Source organism: Pseudophryne corroboree, chromosome 3 (genome assembly GCF_028390025.1).
Source record: "Pseudophryne corroboree isolate aPseCor3 chromosome 3, aPseCor3.hap2, whole genome shotgun sequence".
Lineage (NCBI taxonomy): Eukaryota > Metazoa > Chordata > Amphibia > Anura > Myobatrachidae > Pseudophryne > Pseudophryne corroboree.
Genome location: NC_086446.1, coordinates 228401858 through 228429573, shown reverse-complemented (window position 1 = coordinate 228429573; position 27716 = coordinate 228401858). Strand labels below are relative to the sequence as shown.

General features: G+C 42.5%; 1 protein-coding gene across 3 annotated transcripts in view; it reads left to right on the top strand.

Annotated features, from left to right (window-relative positions):
• PREX1 (phosphatidylinositol-3,4,5-trisphosphate dependent Rac exchange factor 1) overlaps positions 1–27716 on the top strand; it is a 454902-nt gene that overhangs the window by 207312 nt on the left and 219874 nt on the right. For all 3 annotated transcript variants that reach the window (XM_063958866.1, XM_063958867.1, XM_063958868.1), the window contains 2 exons: positions 13739–13843; positions 24560–24661. In XM_063958866.1, the coding sequence (XP_063814936.1) occupies positions 13739–13843; positions 24560–24661 (207 nt within the window). The remainder of the gene's footprint in view (positions 1–13738; positions 13844–24559; positions 24662–27716) is intronic.

Here is a 27716-nt window from a genome sequence, read left to right as displayed (position 1 = left end):
GCGGCAGTAACGTACATAAACCCACAGGGCGGAATGAAAAGCAGAGCAGCAATGTCAGAGGTTTCAAAAATTCTCCTCTGGGCAGAAAGAAACGCTATGGCATTGTCAGCGGTCTTCATTCCGGGAGTAGACAACTGGGAGACAGACTTCCTCAGCAGACATGACCTGCACCCGGGGGAGTGAGGCCTTTACCCGGAAGTGTTCAGGAGCTTGACAAGTCGATGGGGATATCCACAGATTGACATGATGGCCTCTCGTCTCAACAAGAAGCTCAGGCGGTATTGTTCCAGGTCGAGAAACCCACAGGCGGTGGCGATAGACGCCCTGATGACTCCATGGGTCTATCACATGGTGTACGTGTTTCCTAAACTTACTCTCATCCCAAGAATTCTAAAGCGAATAAAAAGGGAAAAACTTCAAACAATACTTATTGCTCCAGACTGGCCAAGAAGGGCCTGGTACGCGGACCTTCTGGAGATGCTCCTCGAAGATCCTTGGCCTCTACCTCTTTGCGAGGATCTTCTGCAACAGGGCCCGTTCGTCTATCAGGACTTACCATGGCTACGTTTGATGGCTTTGAAGTTGAACGGCTAATTCTAGCCAGGAGTGGGATCCCTAAAAACGAAATCCTGACTATGATCCAAGCCAGGAAGGCGGTAACATCTAAGCATTACCATCGTATTTTGAACAAATACGTCTCTTGGTGTGAGAGCAGAAATCATTCTGCTGTGGAATTTCATCTGGGACGTTTCCTGCTTTTTCTGTAGGCAGGCATGGATGTGGGCCTGCGTCTGGGCTACATAAAAGTCCAGATTTCGGCCTTGTCCATTGTCTTTCAGAAACAATTGACTTCTCTCCCTGATGTCCAGATGTTCTTGAAAGGTGTTCTGCATATCCAACCTCCCTTTGTGCCTCCCACGGCACCTTGGGATCTCAATGTGGTGCTGCAGTTCCTCCAATCGGACTAGTTTGAACCGTTACAGGAGGTGGACGTAAAATATCTTACGTGGAAGACCGTCACACTGTTGGCCTTGGCTTCAGCAAGACGTGTTTCGGAGCTGGGGGCTTTGTCTTACAAAAGTCTCTATTTAATTTTCCATGATGACAGAGCTGAACTCAGAACTTGTCAGCAATTTCTTCCTAAATTGGTGTCTGTGTTTCACATCAACCAACCTATTGTGGTTCCGGTTGTCACCGACACTTCTGCTACTTCAAAGTCTTTGGATGTTGTGAGGGTTTTGAAGGTGTATTTGAAAAGAACAGCTCATCACAGAAAAATGGACTCGCTGTTTGTTCTTTATGATCCCATTAAGATTGGGAGTCCTGCTTCAAAGCAGACAATTGCACGCTGGATCAGACTTACTATCCAGCATGCTTATCCATGGCAGGTTTGCTGTGTCCAAAATCTGTACAGGCCCACTTTACTAGGTCGGTGGGTTCTTCCTGGGCGGCTGCCCAGGGTGTCTTGGCTTTACAGCTCTGCCGAGTAGCTACTTGGTCAGGTTCGAACACGTTTGCTAAGTTCTACAAGTTCGATACTTTGGCCTCTGAAGACCTTCAGTTTGGTCAATCAGTTCTGCAGTTACCTCAGCACTCTCCCACCCGGTTTAGGAGCTTTGGTACGTTCCCATGGTACTAAATGGACCCCAGTCAGTAGCGGATCTTGCCACGGGCAAGCAGGACTTTTGCCCGGGGCGCCGCCTTCCGGAGGGCGCAGGGCACCATCCGGAGGGCGCTGCACCAGGGCAAGATCCACTGCTGCTGTGCCCCCCGCTGCCCGTTGCCCCCCGCTGCCGCTGTGAAGAGAAACTAGACGCGTACGCGTCTAGTTTCCCTTCGTGGAGAGGTCCTTTACTGTGCGGTGCCCGATGACGTCATCGCGCACCGCACAGCAAAGGTCCTCTCCACGAAGGGAACTAGACGCTACGCGTCTAGTTTCCCTTCGTGGAGAGGACCTTTGCTGTGCGGTGCGCGATGACGTCATCGCGCACCGCACATCATTTCAGTCTGTACAGGGGGCGTAAATGACCATGCCCCCTGTACGTAGCCACGCCCCCTATTGTCGCCCGGGGCGCCCAGCGCCCAAGAACCAGCCCTGACCCCAGTATCCTCTAGGACGTCAGAGAAAATAGGATTTCAATTACCTAACGGTAAATCCTTTTCTCGTAGCTAGTAGAGGATACTGGGTGCCCGCCCAGTGCTTCGTTCTTCCTGCACTGTTACTTGGGTAAGTAATGTTGATTCAGCCGTAGCTGTTCCTGTTTCGAGTTTGGTTAGCATGGCTTTCCTTTTGTTGTGTGTGCTGATTGGGAATCTCACCACTATCCTTATCTATCCTTCTCTCAAAGTATGTCCGTCTCCTCGGGCACAGTTTCCTAGACTGAGTCTGGTAGGAGGGGCATAGAGGGAGGAGCCAGCCCACACTATCAAATTAATAAAGTGCCCATGGCTCCTAGTGGACCCGTCAATACCCCATGGTACTAAATAGACCCCAGTATCCTCTACGGACTACGAGAAAAGGATTTACCGGTAGGTAATTAAAAGCCAATTTTTTTCCGTTAGCTGTAGGACATTTTGGCAAATGTCATTTTTTTTCACAAATGTGTCAAATATGTCTTATTTGCATATATAAGAATGATTTCTGTATATATGTAATATTAATTCCATGCAGCACAAAAAACCCTATTCTTGCCCATCATAATACCAGTAAAATGAGTGCCTGCTGAGGATCTGAATGTGCAGCTATCTGCTTTACAGTTTTGTATAATACTATAGACTGTATTGGAAGATGTAGTAATAGATTATTATAAAGACCACACTACGCAGCCTCTTACATAAAAGTCAAACCCTCAAGAAGATCCTGATCCTGGCAGACTTCTTTCCCAGTAGAGATTCTCTATAACCCGGTCACAGGCCGGTTCCCTGAAAGAACATTTCTCTCTCTGTAAACGTGATCGGCGGCAGTCCAGTGATTGTTCTGTTGCATAAGTACGATTGCGAGAAGCCAGATGTTTTATGCTTCCTGGCTCTGATCACACAAATGATTTGCCAAACGCGTGCAGTACAGTATTATTAATGTAAGGTGGCCACACCAAAATCTGTGTTTCCCAAAGAGCGTTTTGACCCTGATAATCTGCAAAGCATAAATACATTCTTATGGGTCTCGTATACATTTTCTTCACAGCATCTGCTCTGTATTTTCTGATCCGTCTTAAGATCTTGCTTACTGCTTCCACCTTAAATATTGCAGCTTGAAGCCAACATAACCCTTTGAATGCTATACATTAGATCCCTCTATCTTATTAGCAGTGGGGAATCACATATATTGAGAGCTAAATGGCCAGATTCATAAACTGAGTATAAATCGCAAGAGGTGTTTATAATGTTATTTTTGTAATTGAAAAAAAATAAATATACAAAGCACTGCAAGCAGACAAAACTACCAAATGGACAAAAATCATGTATTATTGAACTTTGTGGCCTTCTGTACAGCCGCAGACAGCATTTGGAAATGATGGTGTTACTCGGAATGTAAAGTGGTGTCCCATCCTCAGATAACTTTCATTTATTGCCTTATGCGGGATACGTACAGGAGGTTGCAATGCTACTTAAAGCATTTTAACTGGGTTAGTTGTATAACTTTCTACATGATGTTAAGCAGCTTGTTTATAGGTTATAGGGCCTGATTCTGATTTGGGAATAAAATACTTTTAAGTAGCATTACACCTGAGTCAGTATAGTTAGTGTCAGTAGTCAGTGTCTACATACTGATTGTCAGCAAACTGACCACATACCATACCTCTGTGTGGCATAGCCGCGCCTGCGCCCAAAAGGAAGGTGTAGCCTTAGAGAAAGGGATGTGGCTTCGCGGGGATGCCACGATCGTAAGCGACGCCTCCCGATTTCGTGATTGAGGAGGCATGACCAACGCTCTGTGAGCTGCTGGCATGCCCCCTGTCCCTCTGACTCTCGTGAATAGACGCTGTGTGGATGAGAGCAACTGACAATCGACCATTTGCTACCAAACACTGGAAAGTGGACAAAACTTGTCATTTATACAAATTGATTAAATCACGGACAGGTTTTGTCCATTTTCCCGTGTTTGGTATCAAATGGTCGATTGTTAGTTGCTCTCACCCAATACCAGGTTTTCATTCCAACCACAGATTATCTGCCAGATAATTGTATAGTGTATGCCCAGCTTTAGTAACAAAGACTCATCTGATTCATGCTATGTGTGTTCTGCAGAGTACCTGAAGGTATGCCCCTTGTGTTTAGCAATCAAAAAGTCCTCTTCAGGCACATAAATGGACCTGAAGATGAGATCCCTCTCAACGTTAACATATCAAAGCTTGGAGAGAGAGTACTAACAAATAACCTGTAACTGTCATTTTACAGGCTATGTTTAAATAATGACAGGAACGGATTGGTTGGTACTTTATCTCTCTCCTTTGTTTGATACGTCTCACTCAAAGTGTCTTCTGTAGTCCAGTTGATTTATTTGAATATGAGTCCCCGTCCCCCACTTACTTGGTATATGATGTGTCCTCTGCAGACTTTAAAGCTCCACATGTTTAGTGTAGGCCTTGTCTTTACAATATTGGAGCAGGCAGAATAGCATACCCTCCAACATTTAACACATGAAAACTGGTACAAATTAGGGTAAAGGGGGTGGCCACGCCCTGTTTTATATACTTTCAGTGTTAATTTGGAGAGTCAAAAATTGGTCCAAAGCCCTTTTTGGCAGGTACAGAACATAAACAAAGTTACAGTTGGACGGTATGAAATAGCTGGCTGCAGTATACAACTTCTTCACCAGTGGTATCAGTGAGACAAGGCAGACAAGTTTATCGGTTGTGCAGTTATGCAGAGGACACAGAGAATTATTGTTTATTTTTGCTACGTGTGCAATTCTGTTTGCATTCTCACTACCAAGTTTTCTGAACACATTTATGTAATTTTAATAGATAGCTATGTAAAACGCCAGTATGTTCCTCAGCTGTCCACTCTTAGACCAAAATACATCTGCCCCTCCATACTTGGAAACTGAAGCACAGATCTACAGAGAAATTATCCACTGGCATCATAAAGTGTCCATATAGTGACAGTCATCCTGTATCCTATGTATTTGTGCATTGTTGTGGTTCAGTTTTATGATGACCATGGGAAATGTTAGGGGGCGTATGCACAAGTGTGGCTGTAGAGTGGGGCTAATGGTAGTTATAGAGTGAGTAAAGCCACCATTAAACATTTATATATTTGAGGCTGTACAGTACTTAGCTGAATAATATACTGTACACTGAATACCAGGGGTGCTTATACTAAAATATGTCCTCGATGCTCTGTCACTCCTCTGCAGCTGGCTGCCATGTTTGGATGGAGGTGGAGGAATCTAGAACTAGATACAGTGGGGTATATTACATTAAAGTCAGATCCATTGCAACGTGTATTTGTCGGAATGGATACGACAATCCCTATTCAATCCCATCTAAAATTCAACTTTTTCAAGTCGAATTTTAGATGGGACCCAGAGGAGGCGAGGGGGGGCAAGCCGCGGGGGGACAGCCGGCTGCAGCCAGAGGAGATCAGCGCTACGGAGTAGTGCTGCAGCAGGATGTCACTCACCCACCCGACCTCACGGCAGCTTCCACCCAGCTCCAGCAGCGTGCTGGAGCCGGGTGGAAGCTGCCGTGAGGTCGGGCGGATGAGTGACATCCAGCTGCAGCGCTGATCGTAGCGCTGAACTCCTGTATGCCCGCGCTGTCCCCCCCCCCCTCCCTGCGGCTCCCCCCCCCTCGCCTCCTCCGGGTCCATCTCATTCCGACATCATTTTGATGTCGGATTTAGATAGTCGAAAAGGGGGCCCCGTTTTCGACATCAACATGTGGATCGGCAGCTATTCTGCCGATCCACGTGCTTTTCGACAAGTCTAATAGCTCTGAATAGGTCGAATCAGGATTCGACCTTAAAAAGACAAAAACTGCCGTCTTTTCGACAGACTACCCAGTATGTCCATCAGCGTATTTTAGGGATACGGACAGATTTACCCATTTTTCACTTTTGGCAACAGTTTTTTGCGAAAATACCATTTTGGCAAATTTGCAAATGTATAGGGCGAATCGCGGGAGTGTGCATACCCGCAAAAAGTAACTTTTTGCCACAAAAATATGCAGAATTGGCGAAAACAGCACTTGTGGTAAATTATTGCGATTTCACAGCTAATTGAATCTGGCCCTTACAGTGAATGTCAAGTGTAAAATTACATTTATTTTACCTTCATTATGTACATATAGGGCCTAATTCTGAGTTGATCGCAGCAGAAAATGTATTAGCAGTTGGGCAAAACCATGTGCACTGCAGGGGGGACAGATATAACGTGCAGAGAGAGTTAGATTTGGGTGGGGTGTATTCAAACTGAAATCTAAATTGCAGTGTAAAAATAAAGCAGCCAGTATTTACCTGCACAGAAACAAAATAACCCACCCACATCTAACTCTCTCTGCACATGTTACATCTGCCCCCACTGCATTACACATGGTTTTTCCCAATTGCTAACAAACTTGCTGCTGCGATCAACTCAGAATTACCCCCATATACACTTACAGTATATAGCATCTACATAGTACTCAGTGCTTTATGTCCCTGCTGTATTTAAGCTTACAACGTTATGTTCCTTTTCATACAGATATGCACAATTAGAAACCAATTAATTTTGATTTTGGGGTCCAGTGGCTTTAAGGGAGATAAAAGGAGAAAGACGCATATAAGCTGTAGAAAATAAAGTTTTGTAGTACATACAGGACGGTAATCACATAGATGCACACACAAACAGAATAACACCACACGGCTATGTTTCCTGTAAGTCACCTTTTAAATCACCTCTACATTTCCTATGGAAACAATGACCTGTGTGCTGACATGAAGAGGGGACTATTTGGCAAGGTTTCTTGTAATCCCTTTGGATGGACATTGAGCAGGAAGTCTGTTTAGAAATCCCTGAACTAAAATGTAAGAGTATTAGGAGCAGTAGTTCTGTCAGCTGGATAAATCTGTTTGCACATTACAATGTGCACTTGCTTGCTGAAAGTGTTTCATCATGCATAGGGTCACTAACTGGGCAGTAAAAATGAGTCTTATTGTGAACATTAACAATAGGGCAGAAGTATAACAGAGAATGGAAAGATTGTATTTTCAGAAAATCAGTGCGCAATCCCTCCTAAATCCTAAGTAATGCATCCTTAGTGGGGGTGTACTGTAGTTATTATCCTGGCAGTCCCCATCCTGACGATCCTAACAGTAAATACTGGGGTTATGGTTAGGGTTAGGCTGGGGTGGGGACACAGATGATTAGGCTAAGGCTGCGGGACAGGAGGGATATGGTTAGACTGCAGGAGGGTGGGTTAGGGTAAGGGTTAAAATACTTAATAGGATTTCTCGGGATGGTGACTGCCAGGATATCGATACCATCCGCATTTAATGATTACCTTTGGTTGTTTTTTTTTATTGATTTTCTCCCAAGCTTTTTACTTGAGTGAAACAGAAAGCAGAAAGAGGAGTCAGTTTCCATTCTGTATAACTATATGGAGGCCATTGCAAGAAGAACTGTGGATCAAGTCTAAAGGCAATTTGTTCTGTTATTTCCTGTGATGCTCTTTGCCAATTACCTTCACTCTTTACCAAACATGACTGTGAAGTAGTGACAGAATAGCGGTGTTTCACTACAGATGGACATATTGGCCCTCATTCCGAGTTGTTCGCTCGCAAGCTGCTTTTAGCAGCATTGCACACGCTAAGCCGCCACCTACTGGGAGTGAATCTTAGCTTAGCAGAATTGCAAACGAAAGATTCTCAAAATTGCGAATAGAAATTTCTTAGCAGTTTCTGAGTAGCTCGACACTTACTCTGCCAGTGCGATCAGTTCAGTCAGTTTCGTTCCTGGTTTGACGTCACAAACACACCCAGCGTTCGCCCAGACACTCCCCCGTTTCTCCAGCCACTCCCGCGTTTTTCCCAGAAACGGCAGCGTTTTTTCACACACACCCATAAAACGGTCAGTTTCCGCCCAGAAACACCCACTTCCTGTCAATCACACTACGATCACCAGAACGAAAAAAATTCCTCGTAATGCCGTGAGTAAAATACCTAACTATTGAGTAAAATAACTAAGCGCATGCGCTCTGCGAACCTTGCGCATGTGCAGTAAGCAACTAATCGCGAAATAGAGAAAATCGGCAACGAGCGAACAACTCGGAATGAGGGCCAATATGTAGAGTTTGGGCCTTTTTGTACCCCAAATGAATGCATAAAACTGATGTTGCAGAATTGCAGACTTACTTAAGCCTCTTTGTTGCATGTGTTTCAAAATATGTCCAAATCTTGACCCCGCAGTACTTCTATGTCAGGTGTACAAATGTTTATAACAAGACAATAAAATAAAATTCCTCAAGGTGCTGATTATCCTAGTTGTCACTGCAGCTGTGTAAGGGAGTCTGCTACTTCCCGAATCAGTATGAAAGAAGAAAACAAGTACAGTACACATACACAGAGCTAGAAATAATCCGCTTCAGATTCACATGAAAATGATAAATCTTTTAATGAAACGCGTAGTAACAGTAACAAATAGCACCATGTTTTATAGGAAAATAAAAACAATGAAAAACAAATGTTTATGCTTATGTAACCACAGTGCAGAGCAGTGCTAGGTCTACACTGAGGAGTAAAACATTATGACCATTTGCACCATACTTGCCTACTTTTGAAAAAGCATTTCAGGGAGATGTGAAAGTAACACTTATCAGCGCGGGCGCGTACTGCTACATCTGAGAGGCGTGTCATAAACATGACTTATGGGCCTTACACACATAAAGATTTAAGTGAACGATATGAACGTTCTCGTTCATTAATGAACGAGAACTTGTTCATATCATACAGTGTGTAGGCACCAACGATGAACGATGCGCTGCCCCGCGCTCGTTCATGGTTGGTGCCCCATCGCTTATGCATGCAGGCTAATATGGACAATCTCGTCCATATTAGCATGCAGTGCTATGGAGCCGGGTGATGGGGGGAGTGAAGAAACTACACCCCCCCCCCCCCACCCCGTCACCTCCTCCCCGCCGCTGGGTCTCCCGTCTGCCGTATCGGCGGTCGGGCAGCTCAGCGGTGAGTTGCCGAGTCTGTAGGGCCCATTACATACAATGTAAATGAACCCCAATGTTAGTAAGATCTTGCAGAATTTGTTTGTTTATTGTGTTTTACAAGAGGTTCTATATACCGTAAGTGGCCACGAGAAACCTTATTTAAAATGCAGGTAGCCATAGAAATCATTGTGCCTTATAACCAATGCAGGGGAATGGTGCTGGTGATCCCATTTGAATGTATGTACAGTATCTCTGATTTCTTCCCCCCCCCAATAATGTAACAGCTGCATAATGGGGATAATGTGCAATCAGGGAGATTGCTGGACTTTTCAGAGAGTGAGGGAGATTGCTGCTATTTCAGGGAGTCTCCTGCAGAATGAGGGAGGGTAGGCAACTATGATCTGCATAATTTGCTGTTGCTCCTTCATGTGCTGCTCCGCCGAGGCATGGACTATGAAGGTACCCTGTAGTATCTGGCACCAGAACATTACCAGCCGATACTTTAATTGCTGTGAGGTGGCGAGCTGGTGCTGCTGCGGATGGCACTTGTTGTTCCAGTACATAGCACAGATACTTCATTGGAATGAGATCTGGTGAATTTGAAGGTCAGGGCAACAACTTGAACTCTTTGTATTCCTTTTACTCTTCGCACACATTCTGTGTGGTGTGGTAGGATGCTTTATTCTGCTGACAAGGCCACTTCCATTACAGAATACCGTTGCCATGAAACGATGTACTTCACTGAACAATGTTTAGGTATGTCTGTGGTTCTTGTGGTACACATGAAGGTGGTCTGTTAACCAGTATGATATATTGGGATCCTTATGGTATATCTGTCATGACTCAGATGTGGTCACTATTTCGATATTTATGCAGTTGAGCATTTATCTGTGCACTGCACATGCGTCTTAGCCTCAGTGCGCATGTTAAGCTATTGAATGTGACTACACTTGCAGTGAGGATTTATTAGCAGGTAATTTCAGGTGTATATCTGCCGACATCTGTAATCCTATATCAAGAAAACATGGCACCAGAGACTCGGCACTCACAGCCATTCTGCGCAACCATAGGGTTGCTACCCATAGGGTTACACAGACGGTCAGTTATCGAAGGATCTGTGACCAGAGCTGCATATTTGTACAAAACTGCTGGGATCTGCGAGGCCGCTGGTGGGCGTCTCAATACATTTCCAGGTGGCTGTGACATTAGCATATTTTCAAACGGCAGCTGCATAAAAAATGTCCACAGCAATAGTGACCACATCATAACTGGGCACAGAGTCCCAAGAAGAGTGTGTTTGGGAATGTGTTTGGTGAGAGTGGTGTGGTGTTTGTGCTTAGCAGGTGATGTTTGTGCGGGGGGATTGAGAAGAGGAGGGAGTTGGTTTGTGAGTATGGGTGGGTGCTGAGGTTGAATCTTCTGCAATCTGCTGAAATTAGAACACGTTTTACAGGTACAAACCAGTATTAGCCCCAGTGATGTCTGGATCAGCTATTAAATATTTATGGCAGTAACATAGATATAATTTTCTCAGGTTTCCTGTGCTGGGACCTGCATGGATATGTATCTGCTTGTAGTGAAAACATTTATGGAATTGAATCCTTTATTATTGATTAATTACAGGGAGTCTGATGTGACAGTGTGTTTGCTGAATTACATTTATGAATAGATAATTTTTTGTCCTCCAATTCCTGGTTTATATGAGTCGTATAATAAATCAGGGATCGGCAACCTGATACACTTCAGGTGCCACATGGGTGGCTCTCTAGCTTTGAAGTGATTCCATACACTGCCCTTGTATAAAATGTTGGAGGGTATGTTAGAACAATATATATTTGATAACCTAGAGGCATTATAAGCAAGTGATATAAATTAAAATAAGCAAATCTGACAATAAAGCAGAAAGGTGGGTGCTGCAGGTGAAAGCTCAGAGGGCCTAGAGCTGCATTAAGATCCCATGGGGTTATAGGCCAGACACCGGTTTCATCATATATAGAGACAAGACAGGGCAATAACATCTTTTAAACATACACTGTATATAGGGATCACACATAGAGACACATATATACGGGTAGAGTCACGTATAGAGACACACACATACACTAGGGGGAGTATTCAATTATGGTTGACAGGGCGGAAAAGACGGCACTTTCCGCTGATAATCAGAACTTTTCTGACACTTCAATGTTAAATTGAAGTTCCGTTTTTCCGCCCTGTCAGAAATTGAGTAGTCGAAAAACACATGGATGAGCGGAATCCATGTGTTTTTGACCCCGTCGCTGTCGAAAAAGGGCTGTTTTTGACCATTCATTTTTGCCCATAAGAGAGGGTGGAAATGAATGGTCGGAATGGGAGGGGGAATGGGCGAAAACGGCACTCTATTGAATATTGAAGTGTTGGATCCTCTCCATCGGAGATGATCCGACTTTGATTGACTATACCCCTATACAGACAAAAGTATTCGGATGTCTGACAATTAAACCAACCGAGACTGTAATGACATTGTATTCAAATATATATACTTTAATATGGAGTTGTTCCCCTTTTTGCAGCTATAACAGCGTCCACTCTTCTTGGAAAGCTTTCCACAATATTTTGAGGTGTTTTGTGGGAATTTGTGCCCATTCATTCTGTAGAGCGTTTATGAGGTCAGGCACTGATGTTTGACAAGTAGGCCTAGCTCGCAATCTCCATTCCAGTTCATCCTAAAAGTGCTTGATGGGGTTAAGGCCAGATTTCTGTGCAGGCCAGTCAAGTTCTTCCACATCGAACTCATCAAACTGTGTCTTTATAATCTTTGCTTTGTGCACTGGAGCAGAGTCATGCTGGAATAGAAAATGGCTTTCCCTAAACACTTGTCAGAAAGTTGGAAGCATAGCACTGTTCAAAATGTGTTGATATGCTGAAGCATTAAGATTGCCCTTCACTGGAGATAAGGGGCCTAACCAAAACCCTGACAAACAGCCCCATACCATTATCCCCCTCCACCAAACTTCACAGTTGGGAAACTCCCATCTAGCTGCAAAACAGAGAAATGTGATTTGTCACTCCACAGAACATGTTACCATTGCTCCATAGTCCAGCGTTGGTGTGCTTTACACCACTCCATCGAACGTTTGGCATTGGAATTTGTGATGTGAGGCTTGCATGCAGCTGCTCGGTCATGGAAACCCATTCCATTAAGCTCCCGCTGCACAGTTTTTGTGCTTACATTAATGCCAGTGGAATGTCGGAACTCTTCAGCTATGGAATCATCGTGACTTTTATGTAACATCCAACTTAGCGGACATTGACCCCGTTCTGTGATTTTACGTGGTCTTCCGCTTCGTGGCTGAGTTGCTGCGGTTCCTAAATGCTTCCACTTTCTAATAATATTACTAACAGTTGACCGTGGAATTTCCAGCAGGGATGAAATTTCATGAACCGTTTCATTGCATACATGGCCTCCTATCACAGCACCACGTTTGAAGTCACTGAGCTCTTCAGAACAACCCATTTAATATCACAAATGTTTGCAAATGGAGACTGCATGGCTAGGTGCTTGATTTTATACATCTGTGGCAATGGGTCTGATTGAAACACCTGAATGCAATAATTAACAGGTGTGGCCATATACTTTTGTCAATATAGTGTATAAATAGTGCAGGGAGAGCAAATAAAGAGACACATGTACAAGAAGGATTATGGGCCACCAACCCAAAGCACTCAGGCAAGAGCTTTGCGGCTCCCCAGGGTGCCTAAACACACAGTTCGGGAACCACTGGTGTATGCCCAGCTTTGGGGGTTTATTCATGAAGCAGTGAAAAGAGTGGAGAAGTGAGCCTGTGGAGAAGTTGCCCATGGCAACCAATCAGCGGCTCCGTACAACTGTATAGTATGCAAATTATAAATGTTACTTCAATGCTGATTGGTTGCCTTGGGCAATTTCTCCACTGAATCTCTTCTCCACACTTTTCACTGCTTCCAAGTCCAAGTCTTTCAGTTGGAGATGTGCTTTTAGTCATGAGAAACATAAGCCAATATATTAGAAACAATTTTGTTTTTTTTATTGCATTAATACTCTGTGTTTTTGTTAATGCTTAGATGCTGCTGTACATGTCAGCTGAGCCATTCCTACTTAATATTTGCCTATGCACAGCCTTGTAGGACCTGTCTGGACAGTCTACTGCTGTTATCATGATCGGATTGGCTACAAGTGTTGTTAAACCATTAAACCTGCCTTCTCTCTACCCTGCATGCTTGTGGATCCCCAAATGTGAAGCTGAATGTTCTAAACAAGGGAAATATACCAATAAATGGCAGAATGCTGTCTAACTAAGCTGTACAGCTGTTTTTGTACAGAGCGTCTCTTGGGCATGAGTGAAATAAAACATGCATTCAGTAAAAGATAAGAAATGGAAAAGCTTTGTAATTGTTTTTCTGCACTTGCCATGTATATCTTTAACCCAAGGCCGTAAGCTAGTCACACAGATATATATGGGATGTTATTAGATGGACTGTTTTGCCCCCTTATTGTGATCTGTGCGGTTTAATGTTGTACTTTCCAGTTGTAATGTCCATTGGTAATGTTGATTCTTCTGTTATTTTTTTGTTTGCAGAAGGACCGTTTCTGCGTGTATGAGGAGTATTGCAGCAATCATGAGAAAGCCCTAAGATTATTAATGGAATTAAATAAAGTCCCAAATGTCCGAGCGTTTCTTCTGGTGAGTTCCATAAACAAGCATGCAGTGTTACTTATGAAAAGTCTTTTTTTCACGATTGATGAAAAATTCCAAACATAATTGTGTTAAAAGTAGTTTTCTGGCCAGCTGTGACTTGCATGTTGGGACTTGTAGTTCTACAACAACATTAGCGCATACTTGCCTGTTCTCCCAGAATGGCTGGGCGAGTGAAGTGGGTGGTCCTGGCAGCCGAAGATGCGATTCTCGATAAATGTCATCATCGTAGCCACTCTCCCTGCTTTATACTGCCAGTAATCGCTGCATTATAGGACAGGGTGCGTGGCTACGATGACATGTTCGCAACCACCATGCCCCCAAGCAGGCACATTTACGTAGCCCTAATCTCACCCCACTCCTCTGTGATGCTACATGAGCCCGACCCGCTTTCCTTCTGTGCTCTGAGAGAGCAGCCAGGAAGTCAGCAACTATGCTTTAGAGTTTATCGTCCTCTATTTTAGAAGTTGATTTTAGATCATGGGTATGCCTATATTATATATGTATTTGATGAAAACAAGATTGTGCCATACGTGGGTGGGGCTTGGCATGCCCATATGCTAATCATGTTGACATTTGGACCATATCAACATGAACCCCTGGATTGTACCTATTGCCATCTATTTGTCTTTATGCTTTTGCTGAAGATGAGACTTCTAGAGACAGAATTATCAAAGAGTGAAAAGCTCTATTGTATTGCCATCTTATATTTCTGTTATGGGTTTCCATTTTTTTTTCTTCTTTTAATTACTTTTGTCCAATACATCAAACTGTTACTGTTATCTGATATTTGCTACAATATCACTGTGCTGGTTGTAACACTGCACAGTACTTCTTCTGTTGTCATTATCATAGGATGGGGATAAGCATATCAAAATCCTTAAAAGTATATGCTGCTTTATTTTTCAAATGAAGTATTTTTTAATTAAGTTATTGCCTCTTTTTTTCAACATTTTTTTAAATAGTGTTAATCGATTTTTATAAAACTTTTTCTTTTAGTGGAAGAGAAAGCCAAGTTTGGGCTATCGGTTACATAGCATATGTACACAGTGTCAGACTGGGACATGAAGGGCTCACTGGGGAAATGCAGTAGTGGGGGCCAATGCTTAGGGCTGTGGTTAGCCTCCAGAAATAGTAAGTCCAGCTACCACAGAAGCTCGGCTAACTATTAGTATGGTCTGGGCTCCTTATAAATCTATATACAGGGATTGGTATCAGGATTCTGGGGCTTTGGATGCCGGCGGTCAGACTACCGACAGCAGCACCCCGACGCGCAGAATCCTGACACTTGGTGGGTAAGTATACTAACCCTAAACCCCTATCCCCCCTATCCCTCCCTACCTGCAGCTTGACCATATGCTGCAAACAGGGAGGCTTAGGGTTAGGGGGCCATTGGGGAAGGTAAGTATGCTTACTCTGGATTTTGATCACTGGGATCAGTATTCTGACCGCCAGCATCCCGTCTGTCGGGATATCCATCCCAACCCTAATGGGGATTCGATTTGGATCCTGGCGGTCATAATGTACCAGTTTAATAGCAGTGCACTGTAGAACACACTGTACACCATAATCCAGTGCAGTATAACATATGCATAATCTATAATAATCTATAATTCAGTTATAGTCTGGTACCTACCTCTGTGTGTCAGTCCACCTGTGCATGTATGGTATAAGCCATCAAGCCATCTAATAGAGCATGTGGCCTGGATAAAGCTATGTCATGGTCATGATATTGGAAATATTTTCTTATTAATTTTGCAATAAGGGATTTTTTTTTATTTGCCATTATAATTAGTGATACATTTTTTATTTCTCTCTTCTAACCGGTGTCACTTGAAATTATGTGGAATAGTGAATATCCTGGGCACTGTTAAAATTTGTCTCTTAGTTCAGGCACCTCCCCATTTCCATATTTATTATTTATTTACAGTTTCTTATATAGCACAGCATATTAAGTTGCGCTTTACAATTGGAAACAACAATGATAAGACAAACTGGGTAATAATAACAGACAGACATAGAGGTAGGAAGGCCCTGCTCGTAAGATTACAATCTATAGGGAATGTGGAAGGATACATAAGGACAGGCACTATTTATAGCATGATCTAGATGGCGGGATCACGTGATCGGGGACTGTCACGTGCTCCCGGGCGGCAGCATGCAAACAACATACGCAACACCAATTGGTTGAAAGTATACCATGTGATCAGGAAACGATCACATGGTATATACTTAGATTATATTTATATACAATTTTTCACTCCTTTAGACCTCGTTTTTACAAACAAATAATGTATATGACATTATGTGTATAAAGGATTGCCTTCCACTTTATTATTTTTTATTTTTTATTAATTTTATGAATTGGGTTTTAATAATAATGATGTGACTGACAAATGCTTCTAATTGCCCTATGATTATAAGGGTATATATAGTCTGCAAGATAGTTGCTTATCATATGCTCCTGAGGAAGCTGGCACCCATAAGTCCAGAGAAACGCGTTGAGCTTTATATCTGAAGGACCACAAGCACCAGCAAAACCCAACCACCACCTGGCGATATTTGGACTTATATGCATCTATTAGCTGTGAATTTGCACACAAGGGACTTGCAGATCCGGACTCATACCCTTTGCCATCTGGTTCCACTGCAATATGGACACCTAGGGAATTCCATCTGGAAAAGAGTCTGGTAATCTACCCTATGCAAAATTGAACTTACAAAAAACAGCTACTAATAATTGTCCTAGCCAGGGACTGTGGACGATATATGCTTATGGGGCTAAGCTGTGGTTCATATGTATGTCAGTGATTTACATTCAATTGTATTTTACTATTTCTATATTGAAGAAGTTTTTACTTCTATGATTGCATAGATATTAAAATTGAATATTTTTTATTATATTGATATACCTCATTTATTTTGAATTCCAGCCGGCGCCAGTACTCACATTCTCCAGTCACTATTTATAGCATAGCGGGCCCAACCCCTGTGGCTACTGAGACAATTTAACTTTTTTTTTTTTATTACCCTGGAGTCAGGTGCTCTGCAGCTTCTTCTTTCTTTTTTTTTTCTTTCCTGCAGTGCACGAAGGTTTATTTTTAAGCGTCCCTCAGCATGACGGGGCACATAAGACAGGATGTTAGGAGAAGCATGATTTCTCCCATGACTAGCAGCCCATTACTAATGAGAGACTTCTATGGGGGGATCCAGACCACTGAAGGCAAATGCTTGGGTCCCATGACCTGCTAAAGTCTAGCGAAAGTTCCCCTTCAGATCTTTCCGCAAAAAAGATGGAGGGTCCATTTGACTCAGAACAGGCGTTTACTTCTGTGGCAGATAAGGAATTTGTCAATCCTCAAGGAGTTGAGGGCTTAATTAAACCAGTACATCATGTACTACATATTCAGGAGGAAGAGGAACCGGAGGATCCTAATAGGTCTCTGTTTAAAAGAAAGAAGTAACGGAGAGTTTCTTCTCCTGCCTCACCTTAATTCGGTAATACGGGGCTCATCAGATATAAAGTTTCTCATCTCCAAACAGTTCCAGCCTTTATACCCTGTGCTGGTAGCCAGTAGGGTTAAGTGGGAATCTCCAGTGAATGTACAATAGATGCCCCTATCTTCAGATTATCAACAGTAACAACTGTGCCATTTCATAACAAACCAAGGGAAATTTAATATTTTTCTTTTTCTTCTCTCAACCACTCCATGACTAGAAGGTCCGTCTTTTTTCTTCTTTTTTCGTTCCTTTAGAGCGCAGGGAACAGGTTTGTGCCATGTTTTTACTCTGGGTCAGTCCTTATCTGGTCAAAAGTAAGAAGGCTTGGGTGCCTTACATACAGTGCCTTGCTAAAGTATTCACCCCCTTGGCTTTTTAACTATTTTGTTACATTACAACCTGTAATTTATTTTTATTTTTTAATCTGAATTTTATGGATGGATCTGCACAAAATAGTCTAAGTTGGTGAAGTGAAATGAGAAAACGTTTTATAATTTTTTTTTATAAATAATTTTTTTTAAATTGGCATGTGCATATGTATTCACCCCCTGTGCTATGAAGCCCCTCAAAAGTCCTGGTGCAACCAATTACTTTCAGAAGTCACATAATGAAATGAAGTCCACCTGTGTGCAATCTAAAGGCGTGTACACATGGTGAGATTTATCTGTCCAATCTGTCTGGTGAGAACAAAAATCTGGCAATGGATGAGACCAAATCATACTTGCCTACCTGACCCTCTCCATGAGGGAGAAAATGCTCTGTTCCTGGACTTTCTTGGTAATGTATGATTGCCATCACCTGTGGTGAAACACCTTTCTTATCAATTAACTAGCTCACCACAGGTGATGGCAATCATATATTACCAGGAAAGTCCAGGAACAGAGCATTTTCTCCCTCATGGAGAGGGTCGGGTAGGCAAGCATGGACCAAATGACAATCAACCATTTTCTCCCAAACACTGGAAAATGGATTAAAACTATTGATTTAACACATTTTTCCAAACAAACTGATTTAACCTATTTGTTTGAACAACCATTGTCTATTTTCCAGTGGTTGGGAGCAAATGGTCTATTGTCATTTGCTCTCATCCATTACCAGATTTTTGTTCTCACCAGACAGATTGGACAGATAAATCTCACCATGTGTACACACCTAAGGGGCCCTACACACTCGGCGATGCGCCGCCGAGGTGCCCGACGGCCGATACGGCCGACGAGCAACCCGGCGGCGGGGGGGCAGTGACGGGGGGAGTGAAGTTTCTTCACTCCCCCCGTCACCCGGCTGCATTGAAGTGCAGGCAAATATGGACGAGATCGTCCATATTGGCCTGCATGCACAGCCGACGGGAGACCAGCGATGAACGAGCGCGGGGACGCGCATCGTTCATCGCTTAAGTCTCCACACTGAAAGATATGAACGAGTTCTCGTTCATGTATGAACGAGATCGTTCATATCTTTCAGAATATCGCCAAGTGTGTAGGGCCTATTAGTGTTACATGATCTGTCAGTATAAACACTCCTTTTCTGAAAGGCCCCAGAGGCTGCAACACCACTAAGCAAGAAGCATCATACCATGAAGACCAAGGAGCTCTCCAAACAAGTCAGGGACAAAGTTGTTGAGAAGTACAAGTCAGGGTTGGGTTATAATAAAAAAAATCCAAATCTTTGATGATCCCCCGGAGCACCATCAAATCCATCAGCAAAAGGTGGCTCTACAAAGTACTGACTTTAGGGGGGTAAATAGTTATGCACGCTGAAGTTTTCTGTTATTTTGTCCTATTTGTTGTTTGCTTCACAATAAAAAAAAAAAAAACATCTTCAAAGTTGTAGGCATATTCTATGAATGAAATGATGCAAACCTTCAAACAATCCATTTTAATACCAGGTTGTGAGGCAACAAAACATGAAAAATGTAAAGGGGGGGTGAATACTTTAGCAATGTACTGTAGGTGCTAAACTGCCCAACAAATGGCCGACATGATGTCTTGACACCCACTTATACCCCTTTCACATCGCACAAATAACCCGGTACCGACACGGCATATTGCCGTGTCGAACCGGGTCAGTGTGCGATGTGAAAGCACACTGGGCGATTTAGCGGGTCGCCTGACCCGGTAAATCAACCCGGTAAAAAAGAAGGGTTTTACCCGGGTTGATTACCGGGTCAGGTGCGGTGTGAATGGGAGCCGTGTCGATGCGACACGGTTCCCATTCACAAGATAGGGAGAGGCGGCGCTGGAGATGAGCTCATCTCCCGACGCCGCCTCCACCCCCGCCCCTGCTGCTGCTGCGGCCTCCGTTGTCATGGCAACCGACCCGGTATATTGCCGGGTCGGGAAGCCTGCAACGGAGCGCAAATGCCGGATCCCACCCGGTAAGTACACGTTTGTCTTACCGGGTAGGACCCGGCATTTGCGGTGTGAATGCAGCATTAGTGACACCTGTAGTGGGTGCATGCCAATTGTACTTCAGGAATAAATGAAGTGGGTTGAAAGCAATCTTTAGGCTCTCACTACAATTTTAGCCCAGGAGTAGAAAACTGGGAAGCAGACAGGATCATTCTCCATCTGGAGATATTTCAGAAGTCAGTGGCCAGGTAGGGACAATCAGAAATTAGCATGATAATGTCCAAGTTAATATATACTGCACCAGGACAAGGGATCCAGCAGCCATAGTGGTAGATGCCATAGTGATTTCTTGGTGTTGTGCCCTTATTTATCTGTTCACTTTGATAACCTTTTTACCAATTGTTCTAAAAAGGTTTCTTTTCTTTTTTTACAAGATGATTTAGATACAGGGCTAGGATCTTCAAATATGCAGAGTTCTAGCAGATAGCAGATATAGCTGAAAGCAAAATCTTCCTTAAGGGACTTCTTCATATTAGACCTCCATTTGTTCGTCCTGAGTTCCCTTGCAGCATCCACCCTTTCAGTCCTTGGAAGAAGTAGATTTGACATTTCTGACATGGAAGATTCCTTCTGCCTACCTCTTCAGATGGAAGAGTTTCTGAACTATCTTTCTGCTAGAGGTTGCCTTCCCTCATATTTAATCAGAACAAGGCAATCTACACCCCAAAGTACTCTCAAGGTTCCATTTAAATCAGGAGATTGTAATTCCTCAATGCTTTTCCTGTGAACCTTCTGCTGCTGAGGGGTGTGCTTTGCATCTTTTAGATGTTGTTATAACGCTCAAGATTTATGTTCTTAGGAGAAATCAGTTTCACCAGATGTATGATCGCATTATTCTGTACAGATCTTATAGGACAGGGTGGCCAGTCCCTACAAAGACTGGCGCAGTGAATAACGGAGCTAATTCGCCAGGCTTATGTGGGAGCAGATTTGAATTTTACTGAACTGAATGTACACTCCACAACATTGATGGAGGCTTCATGGGTGGTACTGCACTTTTGCAATATTTTATACATTACGTTACCTATGCACCCAGGGATGCTGGTTTTGGGTGGAAAATGAATCGCAATGTCCATGAGCGCTCTTGCCCTTAAGGGCAGCTTTGTGAAAACCCAAGGTTATCAGTATCTCTCAATAGTTAAAAAATAAATCAGGATATTTTATTATTTATGTTTTGTCCGTGGGAGATACTGGACGCCCTCCTTAGCACTCTTTTAATTTTCTTATGTTCTGTCTATTTTGTTGGATAAGGTTTTTTTTCCTACTTTCTTTTTTGTTTCTCTCACTTGTATTCTCTGCTTTCTTTCCATGGTCTTTGTTAGTTCAAAAATGAATGTCTGAGACAGTGTGGAGGTATATAGAGAGGGGGAGGAGCCTGAATTAAGTATCACATTTTAAAGGTATGAAGAATCTTCTCTTCACTTACTATAACTTAAGGTTTCCAGTATCCATGAAGGAGTCAGAAACTGGGATCAGAGCTCCAATGATAGATTTGTTGCTGTGTCTTTTCTGGTGGAGTAATAAAGGCTCAACTACTGCATGTGTGTTCTGTGAGCTCTTCAAGGCTTTATATCGCACATCTTTACATACTTTGTTGGTCTTAGGGCCCATACCCTACATCTCTCTTCTGAACATCCTAAGAAGAATAGGCACAAGTGGACCCTACTGCCTGAAGTTTGATGATTACAATTACAATAACTCAACATTTTAAGACTTGTGGGAGGCTTTATCTCCTCTTCATTTATTAAGGCAGTCTCTTATTAATTTTACAAGATTGTATCCTCTCCCAATTTACTGATGTGGAGTTGGGCTCCTACTTGGATTTAAATGTTTTTTTTTTTGTTTGTTTTTTTATTGTCTGAGGGAACCTGTCAGATCCTGGAAGATGACCTTATACTGCAGGGGGTCCCTAATCTGATTTCCTGGATACCCTTTATTAAAAAGTAGCATACTGTATCTGGATTCCCCAGATATAGGTTAAAGTGTATGGCATCCTAATCATGTAATTAGTAGACAACATAGCAGCAAGAGTTTGGCCTGAATTCTTATTGCTCAAAAGAAAGTTTTAGATAACCTATGTCTCGTGTGGGACACACACGTTTGGTGCTTTTTGTCTGAAAATCTAGCATCATTTGGTAAAGCTGGATGAATTTGACTAAAGAGATGTTTTTACTTCACTCTAGTGGGATAGTGTTTGCTGTGGCCTTGGCCTTTTAATTGTTCCTTCCATTGTCGTACTGTTTTCTCCCTTTTCATTTCCTTATTCATAGCCTGTTAGTAAATTTACTGATGCTTGAAAACCGTGGATGTTCTTTATCAAATTGTTTGTTACGATAAGTAGATGTCTTTCTTGGCCTTGCAACAGTTTATGGAATGTTTTCATTAGTTTTTTTTTTTTTACATTTTAAGTAGAACTTTGCAAACCATGTTTTTCCACTTAATAAATAATATGGAGCTGTTATTGTAACTGAGCTTTACCTTTTCCGTCCAATTACCACATAAAACAAGAGTTCAGTCTCAGCTGTTATTACATCTTATTGACATGACTTGGTAAATATGACATTACTATATAGGGCATTCACCAGAGAAGATCCAGGACTTTTGCAAAGGACTCTGGGTATTGATTTGTTAGTTAAGACACTGTGCACATATCAGTACATGGCTTCTGTTATATCATTATCACAAATAAAGCTTTTTCAAAGTCACATTTTTATGCTAGATGGTTAGTTAAGATCACAGTCTGCTTCTTAAAATAGTTTGTCTTAAATCTAAATGAGACCCATGTGTTTTTCATCATTGCTGCTAGGGGGGTGTATTTATTGGCAGTATAAAATCTCCAGCATATCGTTCAGTCTTGTTTACCTCACGTAACAGGTTTAATCATATTTTTTTGACAAATGTATCACTTGTTGCTCTAAATGTTGGCCCACAGTAAACATGCTTTGGGTAGAACAAAACATAGTTTATACTTTAGATGACTGTTGCTTTTTCCAACATTGATAAAGTTTTCCATTTACATTAGATAGCTTCTTTTTAGTCTCATGGATTGTAACTTTGTAGTATAATGTGATCCAATTTTAAAAAGTGTTCTTTAATGCTCAAAAATGTATATGTAGAGTTCTGTAACCTTGACAGAACCAGAGATATTTAGGGGGCTATGCAATTAGCTCCGGTAATCTCGGAGCTGTTGATTTTGCCCCGCTGCCTATTCAATTGAGGCCCATTTTCACCCTTTTTTAAAGGGAAATTTTCACCAATGCCTTTTCACCTTTTTGCGCTGCATGGCGTATTAAGGCTTGGTGTTTGAGGACACATCTGCAGGCTGCCAGCATCCAGCAGCTTGATTCTTCAGCAGTTATTTTCCACGTCTTAAATTGAGTTACTTTTACCCAAATATTGTACCCACATTTTTGTTTTTTTGATGGTTGCACCCTTTTGTGTTATTTGCAACAATAATGTTAGGGTAGGTACACATTTATACGACTGGCAATTGGGCCGCTGGCCAGGGCAATTTCCCTTCGCCCCACACATTGCCAGATAGCTAGTACACAGTATCCTATGTAATGAACGGCGGAACAAATCTTCGTTCCGTCCGTCATTACACTGCACCAGGTCATGTGATCTCTTCCGGTTGGCCGAGCAGAAGATATCTCATGCGACTTGCGGGAATGTGCACACTGCCCGACATTCTTGATATGTTGTTCCGATTCATCTGGAAACAACATATAGATGCTCATTCAGCTGTGGTCGCAAAGCGCCTATTGTATGCATATTGGTTGATATTTTCTTACTGTGCAAGCATCTGAGCCGCAGTGCACATGTACAGCGATTGAATTGCTATAGTGGTTGCAGCGAGGATTTGGTAGCAATATGAGTGACGGGAAGACAGTGTTTGGGGGTGGTAATGGGGAGTGGTTGCCAAGTGCAGGCGTGTCATGGCCATTTAAACGGTGTTTTCTGGGCATGCACAAATTAGCATTTGCAATCTTGCTTGCTACTGAAACATATAATACAGAAACATAGAATAAGACGGCAGATAAGAACCACTTGGCCCATCTAGTCTGCTCTAAACACATGTACATGCATACTGGAGAGCCCTCAGTGTCCCAGGAGAGCAGCTAAGCTTGTGTGTCTTCAGAGGCACTCAGACTCTGTGACATTTTCTGATTTGCAAAGATGGTACCGATGTATCAGCAATTATGCGCCGTCAGACAGAAATGATGCTATAGCAGTGGGTGTCCCTATGCTCAGGTTAGCTTCTGCCCATATTAGCATATAGTTGCAATTACATACGGCAACAGCAGCAGCAAGAACAAGCGTACCTGAATGTGCCTGATCATGGTGATTTTAGCCAGGTGTGTACCCACCCTTCAGCTGGGTACACACTAGGCGATTTCAGCCTAAAAACTAAACGATAATGACGTAAATGTCGTTATCATTTACTTTTATGCTTATATCGTCCAGTGTGTATGGGGGTAATATTGGTGAACGTTGAGCGCTCCCACACGTCATTCAGCGATCACCAGTATTGATCTGACATGCAACTCAGCCCGTCAATGTCGGGCTGAGCTGCATGTCCGGAATGCTGGCGGTGACGTCATTGATCGTTATCGTTGAATGATAACATTCAGTGTGTACGCGCTATATAATTGAACTCTATATCGTTCAACGATATAGTCATTCATTGCTGGCATTTAAGCATCGCCTAGTTTGTACCTGGCTTTAGTCTGTACAGGGCAGTACAATAGTATCACATTGCTATATTGTATCACATTGCTATATTGTATCATTTCAGAGCTGTATGCTGCTTGGTGGGAGGAAGACGACAGACATACCTCTCGAGGGCTATCTGCTGACTCCGATTCAGAGAATCTGCAAATATCCGCTTCTCCTCAAGGTACTTTTACAACAAATTCCCCAGTTTGTTTCCTTCTACTTTCTATGGCTATGAATCGGGTAACTTCTCTAACCTTCATGCAGAGTACGCATGTCCTGAGGGGGTGCAGTTAAATTGCTGGTAGTCGGGATCCCAGCGGTCATTTTACCAATGCCGTAATCCCGACTGCTGACCATGCTGGATCCCAGCGGTCAGGGTACCAACGCTGTAATCCCGACTGCTGACAATGCCGCCAGTCGGAATCCTGGGTCACAGGGGTTATTCCTACTCGTGAGTTTCCATGACATTCATAGAGTGGGAATAGAACCTGTGGCTAGCGCAGCGTGGCAAGTGCAGCGAGGGGCTTTCTAGCACTTGCCCCGCTCCGGCATACTGTGTTTGAAAAATGACAGTTAGGAGACGATTGGCTGGTACTTTATCTCCAGCCACTTTATCTCCCTCCAAGGCTTACTATATACTGTAGACCCCTAAATGTTTTACAAACTAGACTAGTGGTCTCTTATCCTGTGCATTACTATTTCAGGGTCAGAATCTTCTTGTGGAGCATTGTGGATGTTTAACATGAGCTGCCAGCTGCCCAGTAGCATTCTATTACTGTCCCTTACAAGCAAGAAAAAGTGCTAGCCATATTAAAAAACCCAACAATCAAACAATACTCCAACCCTAAATCCCAGTTTACGTTAAAGTAGTGGTTATGAGGACGGTAATTGGTAGGTGGATATTTTTCAGGGCAGAGAATTTAAAAAGTTGTTATCTGATTGGTAATTTGAGAAATCAGACACACAATCTATTTATCACAAAAGCTAAACAGCTGATGTAAACCAAGTTCTGTGCATCTGATTGTGATGTTTTCGGGACGAGGGATAGGATAATGTAGAGAAAACATGAATGTGGAGGGCACACAGCTCTAGGGCTGGAATAAGAGCCTTAATGTTAATTCTTGTTACACAGTTTCCTCTTTGTCTACTTATTTGACTGTGTGGTCTATGAAAGCTTGTTCGATACGACTGGGAAAGGTTTTCCAGGTCAGGCTCAGTTTTTGGCCCTTGAAATATGCAAAACAATTCTTCAGCTTGTGACATGTACAGTATGGATCAGCAGATTAGCGAGGATGTGACTCATCTGGATCCATTCAGGATCCCGACAGTCGGAATTCCGACGCCAGACTTTTGTGACTGCTCGGAATGCCGATGCCAGCTTCCCAACATGGATCGAAATGCTGGCACTCAAATCCGGGTTAGGGTTAGGCTGCAGGAAGGGAGGGTTAGAGTTAGGGGGGTGAGAGTAAACATACTTACCCAACTCTGCATCGGGATGCCAGTGTCGGTCATATGACTGCTGCCATCCTATTCGCCGGCATATTGTATGTATTCCGAGCCTCTGTTATTGCTCCAAAATATTAACCTGTGGCTCAAAGAGGTTATAGATTAAATTCATCATATGAAGCTATTTGAAGAATAATTGTGACACTTCAGGAGGGTGCAAGTACTTTCTTAGTGTCTTCTTGGCTGTCCATCTCATCTACTCATGCCAAGTATGCACGTGAGACATTCCCAGGTGACCTGTCGGCAGCGTAATGTCAAACACAGTATGTCAACATTGTACTAATCTTAGTTAAAACAGAATAATCATGTTGCAGTATAACTTTAAATGTGATCGAAAAACATTATGTAGAAAGTTATAGTGCTGACCCTGGAACAGTGCTTTAACTGACATCAGTAATGTTTTGGCATACTGTGTTTGACACTGACTGTCACATAAATAACTACCTCCCAACCTGTATGCCACCTGTAGCTCTAGTGGTGGATCAAAGAAAGACACGTTGCAAGGAGTAGTGATAATTTCCTGTCACTCCCTAGCTACTGTAAATTGTCACTTTAATTGTGCACTAAATACTGTTTATTCCTGCAAAGGAATCATGAAAACTTGCATGTGTGCAGGAATCGGTGATGTTGCTGTTTTTATAAATAAACCACAGGAAATGAGGTTGGTTTGCATTCCATTATGAAGAAATTCTGCTTTTTCTAATTCCTGTTTTTGCTTAAACTCTTAAGTCTGTACAGCTGTGTTTATCAGCGCTTATATTTGTCTAATATTTTCCTTTATTTTATTTATAATTTGTGAGGGAAATATCCACTTTAAACACTTTGGGGGAGATGTATCAAGCATTAGAGATAGATAAAGCACCAACCAATCCACTCCTAACTGTCTTTTTTTTTTCAAACACAGGCTGTAAAGTAGCAGTTAGGAGCTGATTGGTTGGTACTTTATCTCTCTCTAAGCTTTGATAAATCTAACCAATCTCCCCATACTGTTTGATAAGTTACTTAAAGATTTGGAAAATCAGATGATGGAGTTGTCGGCAAAAGCCATCTCATACCTATGGCTTTGTTGGAGATGTATCAAATCTTGGAGAGAGATAAAGGACAGGATGTACTAAGTACAAGAATGTCTTGCGGCGCTAGTAATAAATTTTCAATTTTATATTACAGGTTGAGTATCCCATATCCATATATTCCGAAATACGGAATATTCCGAAATACGGACTTTTTTGAGTGAGAGTGAGATAGTGAAACCTTTGTTTTTTGATGTCTCAATGTACACAAACTTTGTTTAATACACAAAGTTATTAAAAATATTGTATTAAATGACCTTCAGGCTGTGTGTATAAGGTGTATATGAAACATAAATGAATTGTGTGAATGTAGACACACTTTGTTTAATGCACAAAGTTCTAAAAAATATTGGCTAAAATGACCTTCAGGCTGTGTGTATAAGGTGTATATGTAACATAAATGCATTCTGTGCTTAGATTTAGGTCCCATCACCATGATATCTCACTATGGTATGCAATTATTCCAAAATACGGAAAAATCCCATATCCAAAATACCTCTGGTCCCAAGCATTTTGGATAAGGGAGACTCAACCTGTATTCTAAAACAAACCTTAATAGTTAATAGGAATACAGATATTAATCAGCTGCTGAATGTTAATTGTGCTAGTGTAAGCACAAAATCAGTGGTTCCCCTTTAAAAAAGGGGGATTACCAGCTAG